This window comes from Natator depressus, chromosome 1 (assembly GCF_965152275.1).
Source record: "Natator depressus isolate rNatDep1 chromosome 1, rNatDep2.hap1, whole genome shotgun sequence".
Classification (NCBI taxonomy): Eukaryota; Metazoa; Chordata; order Testudines; family Cheloniidae; genus Natator; species Natator depressus.
In genome coordinates, this window is record NC_134234.1 from 197,791,006 (window position 1) to 197,812,916 (window position 21,911).

At 41.9% G+C, this 21,911-nt stretch overlaps 2 protein-coding genes across 6 annotated transcripts; one reads left to right on the forward strand and one right to left on the reverse strand.

Moving 5' to 3' along the window:
- Positions 1 to 3,119: 3,119 nt before the first annotated feature.
- GPR15 (G protein-coupled receptor 15) lies at positions 3,120 to 4,328 on the reverse strand. Its single transcript, XM_074947331.1, has one exon. The coding sequence runs from the start codon at positions 4,326 to 4,328 to the stop codon at positions 3,234 to 3,236; it is 1,095 nt and encodes a 364-aa protein (XP_074803432.1). The 3' UTR covers positions 3,120 to 3,233.
- Positions 4,329 to 10,354: 6,026 nt separating this feature from the next.
- On the forward strand, positions 10,355 to 20,604 carry CLDND1 (claudin domain containing 1). 5 transcript variants are annotated; one of them, XM_074974135.1, is made up of 6 exons: positions 10,366 to 10,479; positions 11,415 to 11,493; positions 15,572 to 15,867; positions 17,745 to 17,852; positions 18,295 to 18,432; positions 18,549 to 20,604. In XM_074974135.1, the coding sequence occupies exons 3-6, from the start codon at positions 15,585 to 15,587 to the stop codon at positions 18,767 to 18,769; spliced, it is 750 nt and encodes a 249-aa protein (XP_074830236.1). In that variant the 5' UTR covers positions 10,366 to 10,479; positions 11,415 to 11,493; positions 15,572 to 15,584; the 3' UTR covers positions 18,770 to 20,604. The 5 variants fall into 5 exon arrangements, with proteins under 5 accessions (XP_074830243.1, XP_074830236.1, XP_074830251.1 ...); XM_074974150.1 differs by having other exon boundaries at positions 15,575 to 15,867; XM_074974142.1 differs by lacking the exon at positions 11,415 to 11,493 and having other exon boundaries at positions 10,355 to 10,479.
- Positions 20,605 to 21,911: the final 1,307 nt, after the last annotated feature.

Here is a 21,911-nt window from a genome sequence, read left to right on the forward strand (position 1 = left end):
GTAAAGTGTTTTGTTTTGTTGGACTAGTTTTTTTCCCTTTTATATCCCTCTAAACTAAGCTTTCACTGTGGCTTTTGTGAAAGACCCTGCTCAACTTTTGTAATGTTTTGTGACCTCATTCAGTTGTATTAGAGACAGATGCTACATTGACTGGGGAGGCAGCCATGGTAAGATTTTGTGGGCAGAGTGGATTCAACTCTCACATTTTTTTAAAGCTCTCAAGAGGAAAAAAAAATAGTAACCTAAAGTTTGAAATTATCAGACTTGTTCTTAGTCTAATTTTATTCCAGAGAGATTGCTATGCTTCATGTGGGTAAAGAGGCGAAGGGAAATAATTGGTATTGTAGGGATCTGAGATAAAGAATTACCTGTATTGATATTTTTTTTTAAGGCAATCCTCCTTTAAAACATCACCCACACTTCTTGTGGAATATAAACAATGAATAGACTTCCTGGTCTAGAGATTTCAGACTTTTTTTTTTAATAACAAATTACATCATTTAATGAGTTGATAAAAGCAGGAGTATTGTTGAGAAATCTGGTCTGGTCTACTGTTTTCATGCTTCTACATTTGTTCCTTGTCTTGGGAGAGTCCTGCAGTGAGGTCAAAGGCTTGTTTAGATAAGAGATGTGGTGCTCTCCAGGAATTTCTGATGTGATGGGATTAGAATCTGAAGGGAAGCTTTGCCTGATTTCAACCGTTGTAGGTTTGAAAATAGAGAATACTAGGGTTCATTCTCGGTCTGTGTGGGTCTGAAAAAGGGAGCAAGGGGGAAAAAAAGTCAAATGCAAAGAATAGGGTGCAAAATGAAGTAATTGTGGGGAGGGGAAGCACACAGAGAAAGGGAGAATGTGTGTGGTAGGGAGGTAAGAAAGAGGGGAAGAATAGACAGGCAGATTCTAACAGAAAAAGAAGTTGATTCAGTTGTTGTTTTTCAAAGCTGTCTAGGGGATTTAGTCACACATCTTCTATTAAAATTAATAGAAGATCTATGGCTTAAGCCCCCAGGCAACTAGAGCACACTTTTGTACTGGCTTAATTTTTGGCATGCTTTTCCATCCCAGTACCTAGAATTTCCCTTTTAGGGAGGAGAAAACTATTTTTAAAAACCCAAAACAAATAACTTAAGGACCGCTACCCCATTAATTACAAGCACTTGCAGCATAGCAGAGGATTGGAATAGAAATGGTTGTTGTTTTTAAACACATGTCATGTGCAGGATGATTTCCTCCCATAGCAGAGCTACATCTCTTCACTTTAAATAGTTACAAATATCTGTAAGATCTCTTTACTTATATTGAAAATCATGAATTGCAACATGTTCATTTTATCACATGGTGATGATTATCAAATGATTTCTGCCCTCTAAACCCTACTGTGGGTTTTGCAATAGCTAGTTTTGGATCTAGAAAGGCTAAATGCAAAAGGGGGAAAAAAAGGAATAAAGAAAGGTAAAATTGTAAAAACTCAGGAAATTCAAAAGTGAAGTTTCTTATCTTTCAAACGGCAATCTCTAAACATTGCAAATCCTGGATGCTTTATGGTATAGATTTATTATTTTTATTACAAGCAATAGTAGATTAAGCTACATATTTAACAAGTAAAGCAGGAGTATGGGACATGTTGCAACACAAATGAGTTAACATTTCTAGTACAACCTTAGTTCTCAGCATTTTAACTGTATAAACCTAACATTGGGCTACCTTTTAGGGGTGAGTATTTACATGATTGTGATTTTAAAATTGAAAAAAGGGGAGAAAATGAAAAAACATGAAATTAGTTGGCTTTACAGAATTTATAGTCCCAATCTGTGGAATTTACATGCTCCTCCAGTTTTGCCCATAGTGATAAAAACCATCCCATTTGCCATCAGAGCTGGCACTATCTGGACAATTGGTATGTTTGCTACAGCATATCAAATGTACAGTTTGATGGCATAGGCATTTCTAAAAGATCACTGGTGGTTTAACTACCAGCAAAAATAAGAACCCTGCAATTGCTGCAAACCTGTTTTCTGTGAATATTCACTCACCTTTTTAACAAACTAACTTTTGTGTTCCCTTCTATGAACATTCATGTGACTGAATCTTGCTAGCATGAATGCTTACAGAAAACAAATTCCAAACTCAAGCATTCAAATACTTGTGGGACAGACATTTTAATTTCGCTTTCCATGAACATCTGCACCTGAAACCTGACTGCAGCAGCTGCACTCCTCCGATCTGGGAACTGTAACAATACCAGGTGGCTGAAATGATTAACTGCAGTAAGCAACACGAGCTGAATTTTGGATTTCGAACAACACAGCATTGCCAACTCAATCATTCAAAAATCATGAGTCAAGCCCCAAAATATCATGGTTGTTTTAACAACAAATTTTTTATGAAAATAATAAATGTTGGCTTCTTTTTATTTGCCATTTAGCTTTGAGCCTCCAGGTTACACTTGGGTCACATTTTCCAGCTTTTCTCTGCAACTGTGAGGGCTAGAAACTTATTTTAAATAAAATTTAGGATTCTCTCATAATTCCATGCTTCCAGAAGCTGGGGCTTTAAGAAAAACATGAAATATTGTGAGACACATGAAATATTGTGAGACTCATGATAAAACTGTGAGAGCTGGCAACACTGGAATGAATAAACAAAATTCACAAAATCAAAAAACCTCAACAAATTTTGAATAACAAATACATGTTGAGAAAATCATGACTACTTGATAGATTTTCCACAAACAAAAAAGAAGGTAAACTCAATAAACACATTATTCTTTCTGAATTATTTGCTTCACTCTAATGAGAACCTATGCATTTCCACTCACAGACTTCCTCAGTGTGACAAGCTAGTTCTGAATCTGGTGAGTTGCTTTATAGTTTGTAGTTATTTGTGCAGAGCATTGGAATTTTGATTTTAAGCATTTGTGTGTATTTCTCTGTAGGCTAGTTTTAGATCTGTTCAATGTAATTACACAGTAATCTGCAGAACCCTGTAGTTAGTTACCCTATAGTTACAGTGTTATATTCCAGTTATAACTATATAATAAAAGGAAATTAACATGATATTTTCCTCTGTAACTAGAAGTGCTACCATATTATACTCTCTCACTCATTCTCTCTACCCCTTTCACACTCACACACTTTTTTTTTTTTTTTGCCTTCATGCTTTTTCTGTGGACCCTTCTTCCCCCATTACCTCTCCATTGGAAGAAATGTCTCCTTCCAAAGTCCCCGCTCCTCTCAGAGTGACAGAGAGCGCCTCCGTTTCCTAATGGCATCCTCCCCATGAATAAAAGTGGACATGGAATAGCTGATGCGAGTGTTCCAGCTGTCAGAACTGCTCCCAGTGCTATGGCCCTTCACCCATGGACACAGGCACCGCAAGATGTTCCTGTGGATATAGCCATCAAAGCAGTAGTAGATGAAAGGGTTGGCACAACTGTTGGCAAATGCAAAGGGACTGCTCACTTCCATGCCCGCCTGGGCAAGGACATAAGGAAGGCAGAAAGGTGGCTTCAGGTCCTGGAGCCCAGAGATGATAGCCAGAAGCTTGAAAATGTTGTAGGGAATCCAGGAGAAAACAAAGGCAGCCACTACAATGAAGACAATCTTGATAGATTTCCTCAGCTTTTTGTCATGTTTCCCAGATTTCTGGTAATGCATGCAGAGCTTCTTGGTGATGGAGCAGTAGAAGGTCAAGATGCTCAGCAAGGGGAAAAAGAAGGCCAGAATTAACGTTACCAGTGACACAATCCGTTTAGCAGGTGTGAGCTCCACATCTGTGCAGTAAGCCTGGCCATTATATTGCCTCAGTTCTCTGGACAGAAGTGTGGGAAGCCCTAGGAGGCAGGAGAGGATCCAGACACAGATGCAAAGTCCATTAGTGTAGAATCTTGTTCTGACTTTCCTGGCTACAGAGGGGTGTATGATGGCCAGGTACCGGTCAGCACTCATGCAAGTGAGGAGGAAGATACTGCAATACATGTTGACTGAGATGATGTACGAACTGCCCTTGCAGAGAAAGGAGCCTGACCTCCAGACTCCCAGCCAGATCTCCTTGTGAACCCAGAGTGGCAATGTGAGGAGGAAAACAAAGTCAGAGGCAGCTAAGTTGAGGATAAAGATGTCGATCAGCCTGCGGACTCGAAATTTGAAGATCAGGGCTCCCATCAGGATGGCATTGCCGACGATTCCCACCAGGAACACAGTGGCATACAGAATAGGAAGGAAAATGCCCATATATGGTATGTACAGAGCTTGGCAGTACTCTTCAGGACTCTCCGTGGAAAAAGAATATTCATAGCTATCGTTATAGCTTAAAGTTGTCTCAGACATCTTAAAGAAAAATCTGACCAATCTGGATGAGCTGTCACCACCCTTACTCTTATTATCAGAGACAGCAGAGTGCTGATCTTTCTTCTTTTTTTCCTAAAGATCTTAAGAAACTTCTTAAAACAAAAAACCACCACCCCCACCCCACCCTTTGATATTCACAATTCTGCATCCCTCTCAGCCAATCATATAAAGACAAGCAAAGGCAGGGTCTGATTAGTCAAACCCACGCAAGTCAGATGTTTTGTAGGAGTCGATTGGGTTGAGTTGGGTTTTTTTGGCTAACTGATTTTTCTCTTCATTTTGCATTTGACCATGATGCCTTTTAAGGTTTGTTTTTTGTGGGTTTTTTTGTTCTTTTAAGGTTCTGAACTGTTTGGGTAAGGTTTTTTCCTTTCTTTCTCTTTAAGCGGGATATTATAATAGGTGAGAAAGTTTGAGGTGATGGAGAGAAATCAGGAAGTGGTTAATTCAGCATTATGTTCTTTTTTTTCTCTATCTCTTGGCTAAATTGTTGTTAGTCTGTTTATATATTTTTCTGAGACTTGGAGGTTTATACCTTGGATTATTTTGTCAACTGATTTTCTGGTTAGAGTGAACTATCACCTATATAAATGCGACTAGGGAAAAGCTGTTTAAAACCGTGCCTTCTCCATTCTAACCTGTAGCAGCAAATCCTGCTATTGCAGTCCTTGGATCTGCACACAGATTCTTGCCAATGCATATCAGTCTTGACCTTCAGCACTACCTGCTATTCCATTTCTGGATTCATCTCTGTGTGGCTCAGAGTCAGAAAGAGTCCTTGTTTCCATTTTCTGCTGCAGTTTCAAGTCTAAAATTGCTCTTCCTTCCCCATCGCCAGCTCTGCCTAAGTACCTCACTTCTGACCTCCAAAATGCCTGTTTATTCCAGTCCTGCCTCCCCCTGGCACTGCAAATTCCATGCAGTTCTGGTGTGTAGCTCCTATGATATTCCCTCTTGCTGTCATACTGAAAGCTTTGCTAATTCATTTAATCTCTTATCTGCAACATCTGCTGCTATTCCAATTCTGAGCTACCCCACATACAGCCCTGTCAGCATTGCTTAGTCTGGATTTTAAATCTCTGTTTTAAAGTCCTTGATTCCAATACAGCTTTGCCAATGCCAATATTCCTAAACAGCAACACATCTGATTATTCTTTTATTGGTCTTCACCCTTTCCAGCCAATAAACCTTAGTTCTGATTTCCAGCCACTCTCCCCCGTCTTCTTCCAACATTCTCCTCCACTCACCCCTGCAGCTTTAGATCTGCAAACTCCCCAGCTTTTCCAGCCCTGCGCCACCACATAACTCTGTCAATGCACCTCAGTCTTGATGACCAGCACCCTCAAACCTGCAGCAGCCACATGGATTCTGAAATGGTCTTTCAAGAGAAATGAGCTAGGCTTCAGAGCTTAGAACATTTAAAATTCCAGTGCACAAATTCCACAAAGTATAGTTACAGTGTAGTGCCTGTCCTTCCCAGGGACAAGGATAGACTAGATTTATGAATCATCAGTGATCCAGGGAACTTTCCCACTGGTCCACTGAATGAAAGATGTTGAGAGTCAACTGGTTTGGGATTTGGTGTTTTTTGGATATGAGTTTTATGGTCTGTGAAAAGATCTCTGTTATGAAGTGATCATAAAATAGAAAGGTTTGAGACCCCTTGGACCAAACAAGATAAAAGATCTTTCCCATTTCTTATTTCTGTGATTCTGTGGCACAGTGACTAGAGATGGCTGAAAAATAGGAATAATTTTCGCAAAACTTTGTCCCCATATTTCTTTTAAAAATGTTTAAATTCAGAAGTTTTCAGACAGCTCTAATAGTGAGTTGAGAACTGGGCCAGTTTCGTTTCATTTCTATTCAAAGGGACTTTTTCTTTCAAAAATCACTTGCAAAATTGTATACCTAGATGGGATGGGCATTCCTTTCCCTTCAGTCACTGTGTCAGGAAATATGCTAAATTAAAATTAGCTCCACAATAATTCCAGTATGCTAGCAAATACATATGGTATGTTCCTCTATAGTGTATTTAGAACTAGATTCAGGGGAAGCTCATTAATGTGTGCAGGGCTCTCTCCCCATCTCTCAACATTAATGATTTAATAGCAGTTTCTCCTTAAGATTCACTTCTTGTGAGAATTGTGGAAAAAGTTAATCAGTCATAAATATTTAAAAAGACTTTAACTGAGTCATCAAGATATGCATGTGCCCAAACTGAAAAACTACATAGTTGTACCTTTGTAGTTTCACAGTCCATCCCTTCCCTACAGCTTGTTAAACTTATTTGTTTAATTAAAAATTAGAGTGTACGCTGTTTGCAACAGGGATCATTTCTATTTGTTCTATAGAGTATCTAGCATGCTTTCTGGGTTCTGTAGTGAGTTACCATATTACTAACAATTATTTTTCAAATAATTCAGAACATTTACAAGTCCAAAGTGAAGTATTATCATAAATAATTAATAAGTGATCTATAATTGTAAAAAAAAGCAGCAAAAAAGTATCTTGAATGTATTAGCCTTGCTTTTGTATTGTGTTGATTCAGTAAGGACTCTGAATCATGTAGGGCCAGATTTTCTGGCATCCACAACTACAACCAGGTTTTCAGTAGAACTTAGCTCCCATTTATGCACCTAAATTAGGACCAGATTTTTCAAATGTGCTCAGTACTTCTCAGCCATCATTGTGACCAGATCTGTGGCCAGATTTTCAAAAGGCTCAGCTAAGATTGTTTGAAAATGCAGCCACATGGGAGCTAAAGTCTTCTGAAATCTGGCCCTAAATTCAGTCATTTCTAACAGTAGTTTGAATTAGCACCATTCTCCTTTAATGGTTATATTTTTGCAATGTTCAAAAAGGCACCTTGGGTCAGTTTTACATACGTTTGTCATGCTTAAAATGTACTCTAATTGCCTTAGATATAGAACTAATATTACCTCAATATGTGCAGTATTCCTAGTCTTCCCTGTGGGAAAAAACAAGGTAATTTAAGGCAGAATTAGGACGCTCTTAAGCATGATGGCTGTAAGTTGAAGTGTAATTGTGTTTCCCCTAAAGCGACAACAGCTTTGCAGAAACTAGCGATCATACAGATGATTTCCTTGTTCTCAGTGCTGAAAGCCTTATAGTACATTTGTGATACTAGCCTTCTGATTCTGTGACAAACTCAGAAATGAGATACATGGCCACACTATCAGCATAGGAAGTCTAAGGCAATATTAATTTTAATATCTTGAATGCAAATAAAGTTTTCTGTAATCTTAGATTCACGATTCAGCATTTCCAACATCAAAATTTTTAATCGGCTGATAGTCTCTCTGTTTATATTTACTTATTAAATGTGTTTTTCTTGTAAGTTTTACATGTGCCGCAAGCTTTTTGCCTGGGGTGTTTATATAAAATGAAATAATAAATACATCAAATAAAAAGTGACAGTAATAAACAGTGAGATAATATAATAACAGTGAGGGGGAACAGAGGTAAATTTGGATATAAAACAGAATGCAATAACTCATAACTGGATACAGTTCAGAAGCCTGCACTAGGGAAAAGAAGCAGGATCTGCCCACCCATTAAAGAGGAAAAAATTTATAGTCTTGCCAACGCTGACTATGGTAAGTTTGCAGGCATCCAGCTAATACAGATTCCAGCCTGGGGTCTCTCTAACACTTGTCATTGTAATAGCAAGAGGCATGCCAGCTGAGAGGGGTCATTTTCTCTATCTGGTACCAGTTTAGGATACCTGAAATGCTGTTTATGCCAGATGTAGGACATGTTGTCCTCTGTAGGGTCTTGTAGCAATGGGGAAGCTGTAACACTAGTTAGGGTAAGAACTGCAGGCACTGAGTCAATAGATAGGCAAGGGGGTAATTTTGTAGATGGAAGGTGGATGGAGGTGACAACCTGGGCTATTCTTCAGGAAGGTTATGGCAGATGTAGGGCACATTCTCCCCCGTTGGGTTTCTCTCCTAGTGGAAATTACCGTTGGCAACTTAGGTTTGGAAAAACAGAATCGATATGTTAGTTGGCTGGGTCCTGGGCCACTGGTAAAAAAATAAATAAATAAAGAGGACAGAAGAAGCCAACAATGAGCAGGAAAAACCATCTGAAGAATTCTAATGGAGTCTACTGACGTTTCTACTGTGGTTTAGGGGCATTAGAAATGCTGATCATTAGAGTGGGTTGCAATTTTTTAACCAAAAATTTTAATTACAAATGCTCTTTGTACATAGATATTTGTTAAAAAAAAATCTATTTTTGCTATTTTTTATAAAACTGTTGAATTAGCCTTCATTATCTTTCCATTCAAGTATTAACAAATCTTATTCAGAACCAGTATTTATCTTTAAAAGATGAATTTTTGCAAAACTTTTAATCAATATTTATTATAAAAAAATCATTTTTGCCTATTTTAAAAATAGTAAATTTTCCAAAACAAATTTTCATTTTTAGATACATTTTAAAAAATCCTGCTATGTGGCTAAAATGACCAGGCAAATATTATACAGAGGGGAAAGGGGAAAATGAAAAACAGAGGAGAAAAAACTTTTTTTTTGTGGTCATCTGTGTAATTTTTATGTCATCTTAATCACATGGTGGGATTTTAAAAAATGTTTTAAAATTTAAATTAAATCCTTTTTTAAAATTTCCATTTCAAAAATGAACAATGCTAAACGAAAAATGTTTGAAAATAAATGGTAAAATATTGAAACAAATGTGTGTGAAAACTTTTCTAAAACAAAATTATTCTAGTTCAAATATTATTTTGAAATCTCTCTCTCTCCTTCTCTCTCCCCCCCCCCCCCCAACAGCTTTCTGGGTCATGTGGACTGTGGAAGGCTTTCCAGCTGGTCAAGAGGTGGAGTTGGATGGGATTGTCCTATGGAAAGAGATGCAGAGAACCAGGATGAAGGGCAGGAAGGACATGCACTGTTGATTTGGGAGGCAGGGGGAAGAATTTAAAGATTCTGGTGATATTCAGCGGCATTCAGGGTAGGACATATAAACTCTGGCAGAAATCCTGGGGGGCATCTGATTTCATGTGCCGCCCCTCCCACATGGCACCTCTGATGGAGGGTTCTGTTTTAGTTTTGCACAATTTTGTAAAACCAAAGCTGGGAGTGGTTAGACTCTAGGTTTCTAATCAAAACACACTTAACATATGGATTCCTCTGCCCCTTTGAGGCCCCTCATTTAACCTGTGCAGGATGTGTAGGAGGGGTGGGGATTTTATTAAATGGGTTGAGGAGGTAATTGTTGTCAACACTTGTGAATGTATTGCTGGTCTCACCCACTCTGTTGTTTCCCTTAAAGCCCCAGCTCATGCAGCCAGGGCATTGTGTGAGAATCTCAGCTTCCATTTGAATGGGGCAGGGAACATCTGGGAGACATGATGTCATCTAAGGAAGCTTTTAAATAATTTTTTAACTATGATTTTTACCATGCAGGCCTCTGACTGGTGGGTTGCAGGCGCCCAGCCACACTTGGGGCTTGCACCCCACCTGGCAGAAGAGTTGCCCTCTTTCCTCAGGGCTGAGGAGAAGAGCCAACCAGATGCATGTGAGGAGGCCCTAGCTCTGCTTTGCCCAGGCACAAATGAAAAGGAGGACTTGTGGCACCTTAGAGACTAACCAATTTATTTGAGCATAAGCTTTCGTGAGCTACAGCTCACTTCATCGGATGCAACTGATGCATCCGATGAAGTGAGCTGTAGCTCACGAAAGCTTATGCTCAGATAAATTGGTTAGTCTCTAAGGTGCCACAAGGACTCCTTTTCTTTTTGCGAATACAGACTAACACGGCTGTTACTCTGAAGCCAGGCACAAATGTAGCTGTTGTGACCCTCGCCCCAGAGCTCCTCCGTGCCCCACCAGCGCCTACGGGGCTGACAGCCGAGGCGGTGACAAACTACAACTCCCAGGGTGCCGAGCGCCGTGCAGACGACAACTCCCAGGGTGCGCTGCGAACAACCCTCCATGTGAACGACAAGTCCCAGGATGCCTGGCGCCTGGGGGGGGACGGGGGGGCGGATGAGCGTCTCCGTGCGGCTCCCGCTCCCGGCGCGGTGCGGGGGTGGGAGGCGGAAACGGCGCCGCGGAGTCGAAACTGGGGTATGAGGAAGGGGACGGTGAGTGCGGGGCGGGGTGCGGGCAGTTGGGGGGCACGTGGGGGGGAGGTAACAGGGGGAGAGCACTGAGGGGGTACCTGGGGGGGGGCGCTGGGGGGGAGGCGGGGGGGCAGGGCAATGGGGGGGAATGTTTTTTTCCCCTCTTCTGCTGATTTTGTGCCTTATCGATTTTTATTCCCTTTAAAAAAAATTTTTTTTCACTCTCTTGAGTCACACCCCTTCTCAAATCCCTACAGTCGTCTTGTCTCAGAGGCTGTGCCTGTCACGTTTCTCCTCCCCCCCCCCCCCCCCGGCCAATTAAATATAATGAAATACCCCTCAACACCACCATCGCCCTTGCTAAGGGCGTGTGTGAGCTAAAGGACCCTGTCAGGTTAAAAGTCGTATTCTCTCCTTTCGTTAATTTTCATAAAATTCCTTACTAGCATCACTGATTAGCTGAGAAATCATCACAAAGGGCAGAATTTGAGGACCTTAACTATTCACCCGCTTGTTTATGGTTCACGTATCTTAGTCAGTGAAACTGGACTGGCTACTTTCACCTCCTGCTTCGTGGGTGTGAGCATGGTGGTGCAATGTTAGGACTACGCACAGGAATTTTTGCATTCAAACAAATGTTTTTATTGGCTTTTTTTAATTAACAGTTTTGTAAGGTTAGTTATTTAACATAAAAGTTAAATGGTAGGCTTAAACTACCTCATTTATGTCCCTCTAAATAGATAATCATTTTTGTATAAGAGAAAGCTGAATCAATGGCGCCATTAGGGCAGATGGGGAATTTCCACTTCATTTTTCTGCTTGCTACAAAAAACAAAATGCTCTGTATCTTCAATAAATAAGTTGTTCTGCAGTGAACTCAGCTGCGATGATCCCAGGGCAGTTCAGGGGCAGAATTTTAAGTTAGTTTTCAATAACCTTCTTTCCTCTCTGAACAGTGCCCTGTTTTCATCCTTATACAGAGGGAGGATCACCACATTGTAAGACTTCTGAGGAAAGTAAAAAAGAGTGAATAAGGTATTCTGGGATTCTTCTCCCTCACTTCCAAAAAGAAGCACATTTTGTGTAAATTGGATGCTGCAATGTGAAAGAGGCATGCTGATTTTAGTGCAATAGAGGAAAGAGGAGAAAGTTAATAATTGGAGGCTGGGGGAGGGGGTTGATATTAATTTGAGTTCTTTCATTATCTGCCTTGAGTTAAATTCTCTGAGTGCTATTTTCCTGGATTTTGGTCCCATGAGATTCAGTGCAATCTGTCATGGACTCACAGGTCGTGCCCACTCTTGGCCGGTACGGTCCCTGGAGGGAACCCCCTTCAGTGTGACACCCTTTCTCCAGGGGTCCACTCTCTCGGGATTAGACCCCTCAGCCTCCTGGAACCGCACCTCTCTGAGCCTTAGAATGGCTGTCTCTCGCTGTGGGCCCCCTCGAGAGTCCACTCGCTCTGGACCCCCAGGGCTTCCACTCCCAGAGGGAATAATGCAACCCTGTTCCCTAGACTTGAGTGATTCTCAGCCAGCCTAAAACACAATGGTTTATTAAGCGCCTGAACACAGCATAGGAAACTCTCAGGGCCCTCAGGCCTGGCCACCCTCAGCACAGCACATCTAAGGGCTTGCCTACACTTACATTTTATAGCGTTCTAACTTGCTGGCTCGGGGGGTGAAAAATCACCCCCCTGAGCGCAGCAAGTCTGAGCGCTTTAAAGCGCTAGTGTAGATAGGCTCCGAGCGCTGGGAGTTGTGGAAGTGGATTACCAGGAGCGCTGGGAGACCTGTCTCCCAGCGCTCGCGCGCAACCACACTCGCACTTCAAAGCGCTGCCATGGGAGTGCTCCCACGGCAGCGCTTTGAAGTGCAAGTGTAGACATACCCTGAGTCTCTCCTGCATCCAGGTGGACTCTGCCTGCTCTCCCTCTCCAGTCCCGAGCCCTTGTGCTTTTCAGCTGGGCATCTGATATCACCTCCCCCAATCCCCACCTCTGTCCATTGTCTTCTGTCTAGGTAAACAGGGTCGCCTGGACCTCCTCTCCTCTCAGCCATCCTTTGCAACCCTCTGGCTGGAACCAGCTGGTCAGGTCACTGGGGTCCTCGCTTTGCAGCCCATTGTCCTCCCACTGGCCAGAACCGGCTGTGACTCCTGAGCTGGGCCACCCGGTCACCAGTTGCTGGGGTATCCATTCTTCAGGCCATTGGCTGGGGTCCCAAGTTCCATCGCCGGCGTCCTCTGTAACAACAAGCTCCCTCTCCCATCACCTCGTTAAACCAGTAACACCCAGGGAAACTGAGTCCCACCCCTTCTGCATGCAAACCATTAAAAAAACCAAGAGAACCCCCCACGTCGTCTCACAGTCACTCTCTGACTGTGTGTTTTGTTAACAGGTCTAAAACTTAAGACCCTGGTCAATTCCCAAGATATTTTTCCCTAGTGTCCTGAGCAAATTTCAGTTAGGGCATTTACATTCTCCCTATTTCAGTTGGATACATTATTTACTCCTGGGGGAATTCTGCACCAAAAAATTAAAAATTCACACAATATTTTAAAATTCTGCATATTTTTTTTTTTTAAATGACACAATACAATCATGCCAGTTTCAATTATTTTGGTAATTTATTTCAAAATATCTGTCAGCAAGTATGTCTAACAATACAGACAACAAAAAATATTCAGGAATGTTTTTTGACAAATAGATTCTTTAACAGGAATATTAATACAGAACTTTGAGTAATAATTCATTTAAACTACAATACAGAAGTTATTTCCCGCACCCCTCAGAAGCAGTGCAAAGGCATGGGAAAGTCAGGAGTAATGGAGGAGCTGATGGAGAGGGAAGTAATTGCTGGGAAGGAGCCTGGGAGTGAATCTGGAGAGTTGTTGGGTGTGGGTGGGAGAAGTATGGAACAGTTTTTCGGAGGGGGGAGGGATTTTTAGGGAGTTGGGGAGCCTCCCCCATGCAAACCTCAGGTAACCCCTAGCCTCTCCCATTCAGTCAGGCATATCTGCACATGTTCCCGTGTGTCCCTGCACCCCCACTCAGCCACTCTCCCATCCCCATGTGTCCCTGCACTCCATCCCCCGTCCCCATCTGTCGCTGAACCCCCAGTCTCTCGCCTCCCTTTGCCCATGTGCCCCTGCATCTCCACTCCCATTCAGATCCTGGCTCAATGCTGTGTCTCTACTAGTTCCTGTGCCCCCGCCTGTCTCCCTGCCTCCAGCCCTTCTGAACTCAGTCTATGTGACCCCCACAGAAGCCCTGTTTGACCTGCGTTGTCTGCTCCCCCTATCCCGCCCTCCATCCCGTGCCTCCTCACCTGGTCCCACAGGCAGGGCGCTGTGAGGAAAGCAGCCTCTCCTCCTCCCGCTCTGTGACTGGCTGCTCCAGCCTGAAGCTTGCTGCCATCTCGGCTGGCACCACAGCAGCTCCTGGTGGGCAACAGGTGTAATTACAGCACCTTCCCAACAGAATGTATTTTCTGCGGGGGGTGGGAGGGAGATCTGCAGGGGACATGAATTCTGCATAGCAGTGCAGAATTCCCCCAGGAGTAATTTCACTTAGAACCCTTCTAGGCTGTGAGGCTGGTTTCACCTCCTCTTTGGCCTTGCATGCTCCCATCTTTATTATCCTCCAGTCCTACTAAAATGATTTTGTAAAATTCTCTTCCTTTCTTGTTACTCTGACTGTGACTTCCCCCTTTTTTCAACTCTCTATGATGACTTTCCCTTTTCTTCTCTATGAAATGTAAGCTGCTTCTTGCTGAAAGCTTTCACTCCATTCTTTACTTTATCATTTCATCACTTGCTGCTGTGAAAATAGCGTTTTTCTTGTGTGCGCTATCTCCTTCACCTACTCCATGCTTTGGGCATTCTCTCACTTCTTATTGTTGCAATCAATGTACATCAATCTCCCTCCCTTTTCTACTTTTAATAAAAACACATAAAAACAAAAATATTTGACAGAGCATTCATACTTCAGGGTCCGTATGCTGCTGTGTTGTAGTGCTTTGTGCCCATCATCCTTTTTTAGACTCTAAACTCGCTTATTACTTGTTTGCCACTACCCAAATTGTATAAAACCAAGAACACTGACAGACTCACTCCTACTAAATATACCTTCTGTAAAGCAATTTTAGATCCTTGTGGACAAAAGAGAAAAGTGTGAGACATTACCATGAAGCTTTATAAACCTTAATAATTCCCTCCACCGTCCCAGTCACTGAGGGTATGTCTACACTGCAGTTAGACACCCACAGCTGGCCCATGCCAGCTCATTCGGGCTCACAGGGCTCAGGCTAAGGGGCTGTTTGATTGTGGTGTAGACATTCAGGCTTGCGCTGTAGCCCAAGCTCTGGGACCCTCCCAGCTCACAGAGTCCTAGAACCTAGACTCCAGTCCAAGCCTGAACACCACCACAATTAAACAGCTCCTTAGCCCAAGTCAGTTGGCATGGGCCAGCGGTGGGTGTCTAATTGCAGGGTAGACATATTCTTAATCCCTCCCCATCTTTAAATCTCAATTTAAAGGACTTCGTATATGCTTTGGTACATAACTGACACTTTGTAAAGGATTTTATGGTATGACATAAATATTTAAAAGTGTGCATTGTACTACTCCTCGTGTTCTCTCCCAAGCAGTTACTATCTCTGCTTCCTACTCCTACTGAGTCTTGCCTGGGGCGAGAAGCATGACTGTTTCTTTTATGTAAATGAATACACCTGTGGTAATTGAGCATGAGTGGATGTCTGTTGCAAATGAAGTTGCACTGGGTGTGGGCACTGTAATGGCCGAACAGACAAGTGAAGTAGGATTACTGTGGTAGACGGGACCTTGGTTAATATTTCATCTTAAATGTTCACTGAACACTTGAGCTATTTATAATCAGCGGAGGGTTCAGGATTTGGAAGGAAACATTGCTCCTTCATTGTCGCATGTTGAACGTGAAAAGGAAGCGATGTTGTTATGCATCCAGGGAGGGATTGGTCGTGGGATAAAGGGACTAGTTTATCCCAGCAGGGTCAATCTTGTGCTTGGTCTCGGGGGGGTTACCATTATTATTAATTGAATCTCTGTGTTTCTCACCTTTCTATTCCCCCCACAGCAGTTGGGACACCATGATGGATAACCGCTTTGCTACAGCTCTAGTAATTGCCTGCGTGCTCTGCCTCATTTCCACCATTTATATGGCAGCCTCAATCGGTACAGATTTCTGGTATGAGTACCATAGCTCAGCTGGAAATGCCAGCGAACTTGGCAGGAGTATTTTGGAGGAATTCACCAGTATGGAAGCAGATGAGAAGACGTATACAGATGCACTGTTCCGGTGCAATGGCACAGTTGGATTGTGGCGGAGATGTATCACTGTTCCCAAAAACTCTCACTGGTACAGCCCACCAGGTAAATTAGTGCATCCTCCAAATAGCGTTTTCCTCCACCTTCCCTGTTCCTTCCTGCCTTGAGCTGCAATTTAAGGGTTGGATATCAAACAGTATTTCCTCAAAATGGATCTATGTCACCTCACTTTTCCAGAAAGCTTCTCTGGTTATTAAACAATTAGGGCAAATATAAGTTTTAAAGATGCAAAAGGAAAGCCTTATGCAGCTGCTAGTGAGTGTTTAGAGAACCAGGATTTGATATGTTAAGGTCTTGTCTACACTTGCAGCGCTGCAACGGCTCAGCTGCACTGATGCTACCTATGCTGACAGGAGAGCTTCTCCCATCTGTGTAGGTATTCCACCTCCCTGAGTGGCGGTAGCTATGTCAACAGGAGAAGACCTCCTATCAACATAGCGCTGTCTACACTGGGGTGTGTGGATTTTCCTCACCCATGAGTGACATAGTTATACCAACGTTAGTGGTAGTGTAGACCAATCCTCAGTTTCATGTTAAAGTGAGTCCAGTGTAATTTGTTTTTTTTCTGCACTTTGTTTTCCAACTGAAAGAAATGTCATTGTTACTTTTTCTCACTTAGAGTTTAAAAAGTGAGAGTAAATATTACTTGCAAAAGTGAAAATGTTATTGTTTCTGACAGTTTTTTAAGTAACTTTTTTTTATTTGTTTCCACACTTTTTTAGAGGAAACGGTGTGGTTGAAAAGTTGGGCATTTTCTCACAATTTCTAAATGAAAAATTTTGAATACACTTAAAAATTGTGTGTTCCTGAAATTTTTCATTTAGAGACTTTTTTTGAAAAATGAGAAATTGTCTCAACATTTTCCCATGGAATCATTTTCAGTGAAACCCCATTTCTAATTAAGGATCTTTGATGAAAATTTCAACTAGCTCAACTCAAAAGCATCTTTTAGAACTTCAGAGTGGCGATGGACAGATTTTCAATGGGAACAAACACCATGAAATGTCTAAAAATTTGTTTCAGAAATAACAGAAATAGAAGTATTTAAAAAGTGTACTTGTGTTCCATGAAATGTTTAACAAGGTGTTGAGCTCTTCACATTGAGCTAAACACCGCTGCTTTGTTTGGATGTCTAATTTAAAGACTGAAGAGCACTGACCACACAATATTTGGGTATCTTGCATCACACATATTTCAATCTCTTGTATCAATAAGTACTGGTGCAGACCTCTCTAGATTGCCTGGAGGTGCTGCCTATTTTAAGTTTATGTCACATGTTGAAATAAATGCACAATACATTTATTTTAATGGAATATCAGTATAAAGAAAATGTTATGGTTGCGTAGTTAAGCACTCACTTTTAATAATTTGGTCAGCACTAGCATATTACATACTTTATTTTCAACTACCCCGACAACCTTCCTGAGGGGTCATGCAAGGGATGACACAGTTGGCTATGAAGCTAGCTTTACCCAAAACTTGAGTGACCTGTATATGCCAGCACAGTTTTTCAATATTCCTCTCTGATGTAATACTTAATCTATAGTAAACGCAGTTTACTATAGTAACTCCTAATAATGAGACTCATTAAAATGAGTCAGAGTATGAGAGAGTTGTTTATCCTTCTGACAAGGGGACATAGTGCTCTTAAATCAAGAAAGAAATGAGAGTGGTGAACTGTGAAGGAATTATTTATTGCTTTGGCTGTAAATGTGTGATGTGAATTGATCCAGGGAAGCAGTGGAATAAGGGGGAGTGGCTAGTCTTTATAAAGATTACTTCTGAGAACTGTTCTCACCCTAAAAATAGCTAAAGGGATTTCTCATGTAAAAAGAACAGCAGATGCTGGATGGGAGCAGGATTGTCAAATGAAAATAAGGAATAAAACTAATGGTGGTTATTGCATTTTTCCCCCCCTCCAGAAACGGATATGGTCAGAAGCTGCATCAGTTTTTCCCTCTCTGATCAATTTGCAGAGAAGTACATGGAGCCTGGGAACCACAATAGTGGTAGTGACCTGAACCGGACCTGTAAGTGCCTTTCACCTCTGGTAGGTAGATGTGGGGGATAAAGGAGGATAGGAAAGAAAAGAAAAGAGGACATTTTCATTTCCAGATTCAATCATTAGTGAGAGAATAAGGAGAGAAGTAACTATTTTGATCTGCCCACCTCAGCTAATGCTTCATATAATAACCCTGGGTATTAGTCATGACTTGAAGGCAAGGGTACATGGTTTGTTTGTTTGCTTTAGGAAAGGATTAATTCAGAGAACAGTGTTGTGGGAAAACTCAGTAAGTGAACACACATTCAAGTTCCTCCCTCTCTTTTCACAGGAGGCAGTGGTCCTTCCTAGCTCAGGTTGGAGGTCCCTGATGGAGTAGTGTATGGGAATGAACATAGATGGGCAGGGAGAATGTCAGACACTGACATGTCTTTAACATATCTGTGGATGTGTCTCTCTCTTATACACAGATCTTTGGCGTTTGCAGTTTCTCCTGCCCTTCGTCAGCCTAGGGCTGATGTGCTTTGGGGCTTTGATTGGTCTTTGTGCTTGTGCCTGTCGCAGCCTCTATCCTGCCATTGCCATAGGAGTCCTACATTTCCTTGCAGGTGGGTCCTGTTATGTGCTCCAGCCCTCTTCCTCTCCTTGCAGTGTGACTTCCCTGACCATGTCAGCCAGGGCATCTGTACTGTAAGCTGATTGTCCTGTACTGTTTATTCCCCAGGTCTGTGTACGCTGGGCTCAGTCAGCTGCTACGTAGCTGGAATTGAGCTGCTCCACAAGAAGCTGCACCCACCTGATGATGTGCAGGGTGAATTTGGCTGGTCCTTCTGCCTGGCTTGTGTCTCTGCTCCTTTACAGTTTATGGCAGCTGCCCTCTTCATCTGGGCAGCCCGCACCAACAGGAAGGAATTCATGCTCTTGAAAGCATACCGTGTAGCATAAATAGGACATTTCATTCATGGCCAGTTGCTGCTTCACAGTATTTTGTTTCAATATCATAGGCCTTTTTCCAGTCGTACCCCATCCTTCTTTTGGACAGGTATCTGCTCCATGCGCTGCGTGCTTCTTGCCAGTTGAGTTTCAGTGGTCTGCAGGTTTTGAAGACAAAGGCCTCTGGGCCAAATTACCAAACTTGAACAGCTTTCTCTTGCCAGAAGTCTGCAGAATTTTAACAGACTTTTACTGTATAATTTTTTAAAAAAACTTTTATTTGTTTGTGGAAGTAGTCTTAAGAGTTCATCCCCTTTTTTTAATTATACTACCCTAACTGGACACTCACATCTAAATCTGCTTTGAAAAAACAGGAGAGGCATTGTGGGGCAGAGGATGAATAGGGGAAGAAAAGAGGGAGATGCAGGAGAAGAATGAGAACTGCAGAGTGTGAGTAATAGAGAATTGAGCACTACATGTTATGAAATCCCAGCAGGTGATGCACTCTAAGAGCACCAAGCAGAGATGGATGTGCAGAATTGTGTGTAGAAATGTTATAGCTACATCTGTGTTGTAATTTGCTTTGTTTCTTTCTCTCTCTTACTCTCATTAGTTTCTCCTCTCAGCCTTTTATGACCAGACTGATGTGATTGGGGCAGTCAGCTGTAGCTTTTGTGCCTGCTCTAAAATCGGGCCCTTCCTTTACTGTGTTGAAGGGGCAGGCCTCATGCAAGGTTTGGATTTTTAATTTGGTTAACGTGTGTATGTATATGTATGTGTGTATATATATATAAATAAATCTAACTTTTTGTAAAGCTTATTTATTTGCCCCGTGTAACACACAACAGGTTTTTTTAAAATGTGCTGCTTGTTTCCCACCTTGCCCCACACCTGTTTAAAACACACAAATAAACCAGAGTAAAGGCTCAGAAATTTTATCAGAGTTTTTGTGAATTTGATTGAAAAAGGGAATGGCCTGAGACAGATTAATATAATATTGTCTGGTCACTGTTGTTCATAGTGCTCAAGTATGAGAGAGGGATGACCAGTTTCTATACAAAACCTTTTTCCCTTTGCCTTAGGGACTCTTTAATGGAGGAAGAGAGTGGGGTGGGTTTGTTTTTTAAAATCACTTCATTTTAAGGGTGCCTGTTCATCGTCTCATCTTTGAGTGAGATGTGGAAAAACCTTAGTTCCCACTTAGCTCATCCCATATACAAATCTGCCCTTCAGCTGCTCAGAGTCCATCCAGCTTTTCGTTGTACGTCTTGGAGGAAAACAAGCCCAACATTCAGAGAGTAAATAATTCTGTTCCCAGTTGGTTAACAAGTTTTAAACCCCTTCCTTTCTTGCTGCTGGTTTGATAAAAGAAACATCTCATTGAGAGTGAATTGAGTTGTAACAACTTTCTGAACAAGAGTACCCATCAGGGTTGCATTTGCTGACTCAGCGAACCACACGGAACCTGATTCTCCTGTCTCTCTCACCTGTGTAAATCTACAGTAATTCCATTTCAGTAGAGTTGCTCTGGATTTACACTGGTGTATCTGATAGCAGCAGAATTTAGCTCCTGTACCTTTGCTGGGCAGACAGAATCTTGCTATTACTCTTTTCGCAACTGTCAAAGTATGAACAGATGAAGTTATTTTCTGTTCATTAGAAGAAAGCACTTCAGCAGAAGAAAGTATAGTATGTAAACATGTTTACACTGATACATCCTGCTGCTTAAAACTGGCATGTGCTGAGTAGCAGTGTGTGTCAGCTTCCACCCTTTTGGAATTAATCACAGTTGTGTCTACTCAAACCAAATTACTGTGTAACGGGATAAATTAAAAAAAATAAAAATGACAGTTGGAAGGACATACTGATCATGTGCAATACCTTATTATACTGTGATACACCAATATCAAACCAAGTGCTAAGGAGTGCCTGTATATAACTGTGTATACTTCATCATCCATACTTCTATCCAAAGGTACCATATACCCAGCGTGAGTGTTCACCATGGAGTTGAGAAATGGACAGAGCAGGCTTTGGAATTCTGCCAGCCCTCGCTAAGGATAGTATCAACTTCCAAAGCCTCTTGCAGCAATAATGTTAACACATAGTACTCACAGTGCTTCATGGATGCTAATAGAACAGCCATTATGGGATATTGAACTAAAAATCTGTGATATAGTCGCTAAGTTAGTGCTGTGTTGTAACTTTGGTGCTCTGATCCTTGCACCTGTGGGGGGTAGTGATTTATTATCAGTGCAGGGAGCTTTACAAAATGAAAGAAGGCAGATATGTCTGTGATACCAGAAAGCCACAATCAGCCTAAAGCCAACAGCTGAAATGTCAGCTGCTGCATAAAAGAGAAATTAGCACCCTGTTGTTTGGTAGTTCCTTTCCCTCTGTTCTGAAAAGGTCTAGAATGGTGATGCCTCCTTCCTTCCCCAAAATGTCCCAACAGAGCCAATATCTACTCCAAGAGAGCGATGAATTCTTCTGTGCAGAGCTAAGAGTAACCAGGGAGCTTCTAGTTGCTAGTTTGTGACCTGATCTGTGTTTTTCAGACATGTTAGTTTCCTGGGTGGGGTGATCTTTTTCCTCGTTGTTTCCTTCCCCTTTCCTCTTAAAAGCTAAGGCATTTGAACCCTCACCTGGACATTTGTCTGCTTGGGTCAAAAGGAAAGAAGATGCTGCTATTCTCCCCCATTGAAAAGGCAGAGGAGCTGCTATTGCCTAGAAGTCTCTACCAAGTCCTCTCTGTGCTCTTACTTAATAAATGGTTGGTACTGTAGCTCTCAGCTTTCCTGTATCAGGTCCGGGGCAGTGCAGTTTACAGGCAAACTAGCTTTTTTGTTTCAATCAGATGATTGTCAAGGTTCTGGATCCTTGATCCTCTTTTAGCCTAAACCATGGGACCCTTCTCTCTTTTTGGAGCCACTTTTTTTTTTCCCCCTGAAGTGTAAATCTGTAGTTGTTTCTCAAATGCTGAAGCACTCTTTCTTTTTTTCCCCTTTTTCTTTTTTGACACTTTGTTGGGGGTGTCCACCCCACACAAGGCCTGAATGGGTAAATTAGGCCAATTAACCTATAAGCTGCACCTAGAGGAAAGCCAAGGAGTGCTAAGGCCTAATTGGCTGAGGAAGTCCAGCTGGGGGAGGAG

What these genes read in the sequence shown, in the direction of transcription:
- CLDND1 (XM_074974142.1), top strand. Translation starts at nt 15,585, where the DNA reads ATGATGGATAACCGCTTTGCTACAGCTCTAGTAATTGCCTGCGTGCTC. An exon ending in TCACTGGTACAGCCCACCAG is followed by an intron (nt 15,868 to 17,744) that starts GTAAATTAGTGC and finishes CCCCCCCTCCAG; the next exon opens with AAACGGATATGGTCAGAAGC. An exon ending in AGTCCTACATTTCCTTGCAG is followed by an intron (nt 18,433 to 18,548) that starts GTGGGTCCTGTT and finishes TTTATTCCCCAG; the next exon opens with GTCTGTGTACGCTGGGCTCA.
- GPR15 (XM_074947331.1), bottom strand. Translation starts at nt 4,328, where the DNA reads ATGTCTGAGACAACTTTAAGCTATAACGATAGCTATGAATATTCTTTT.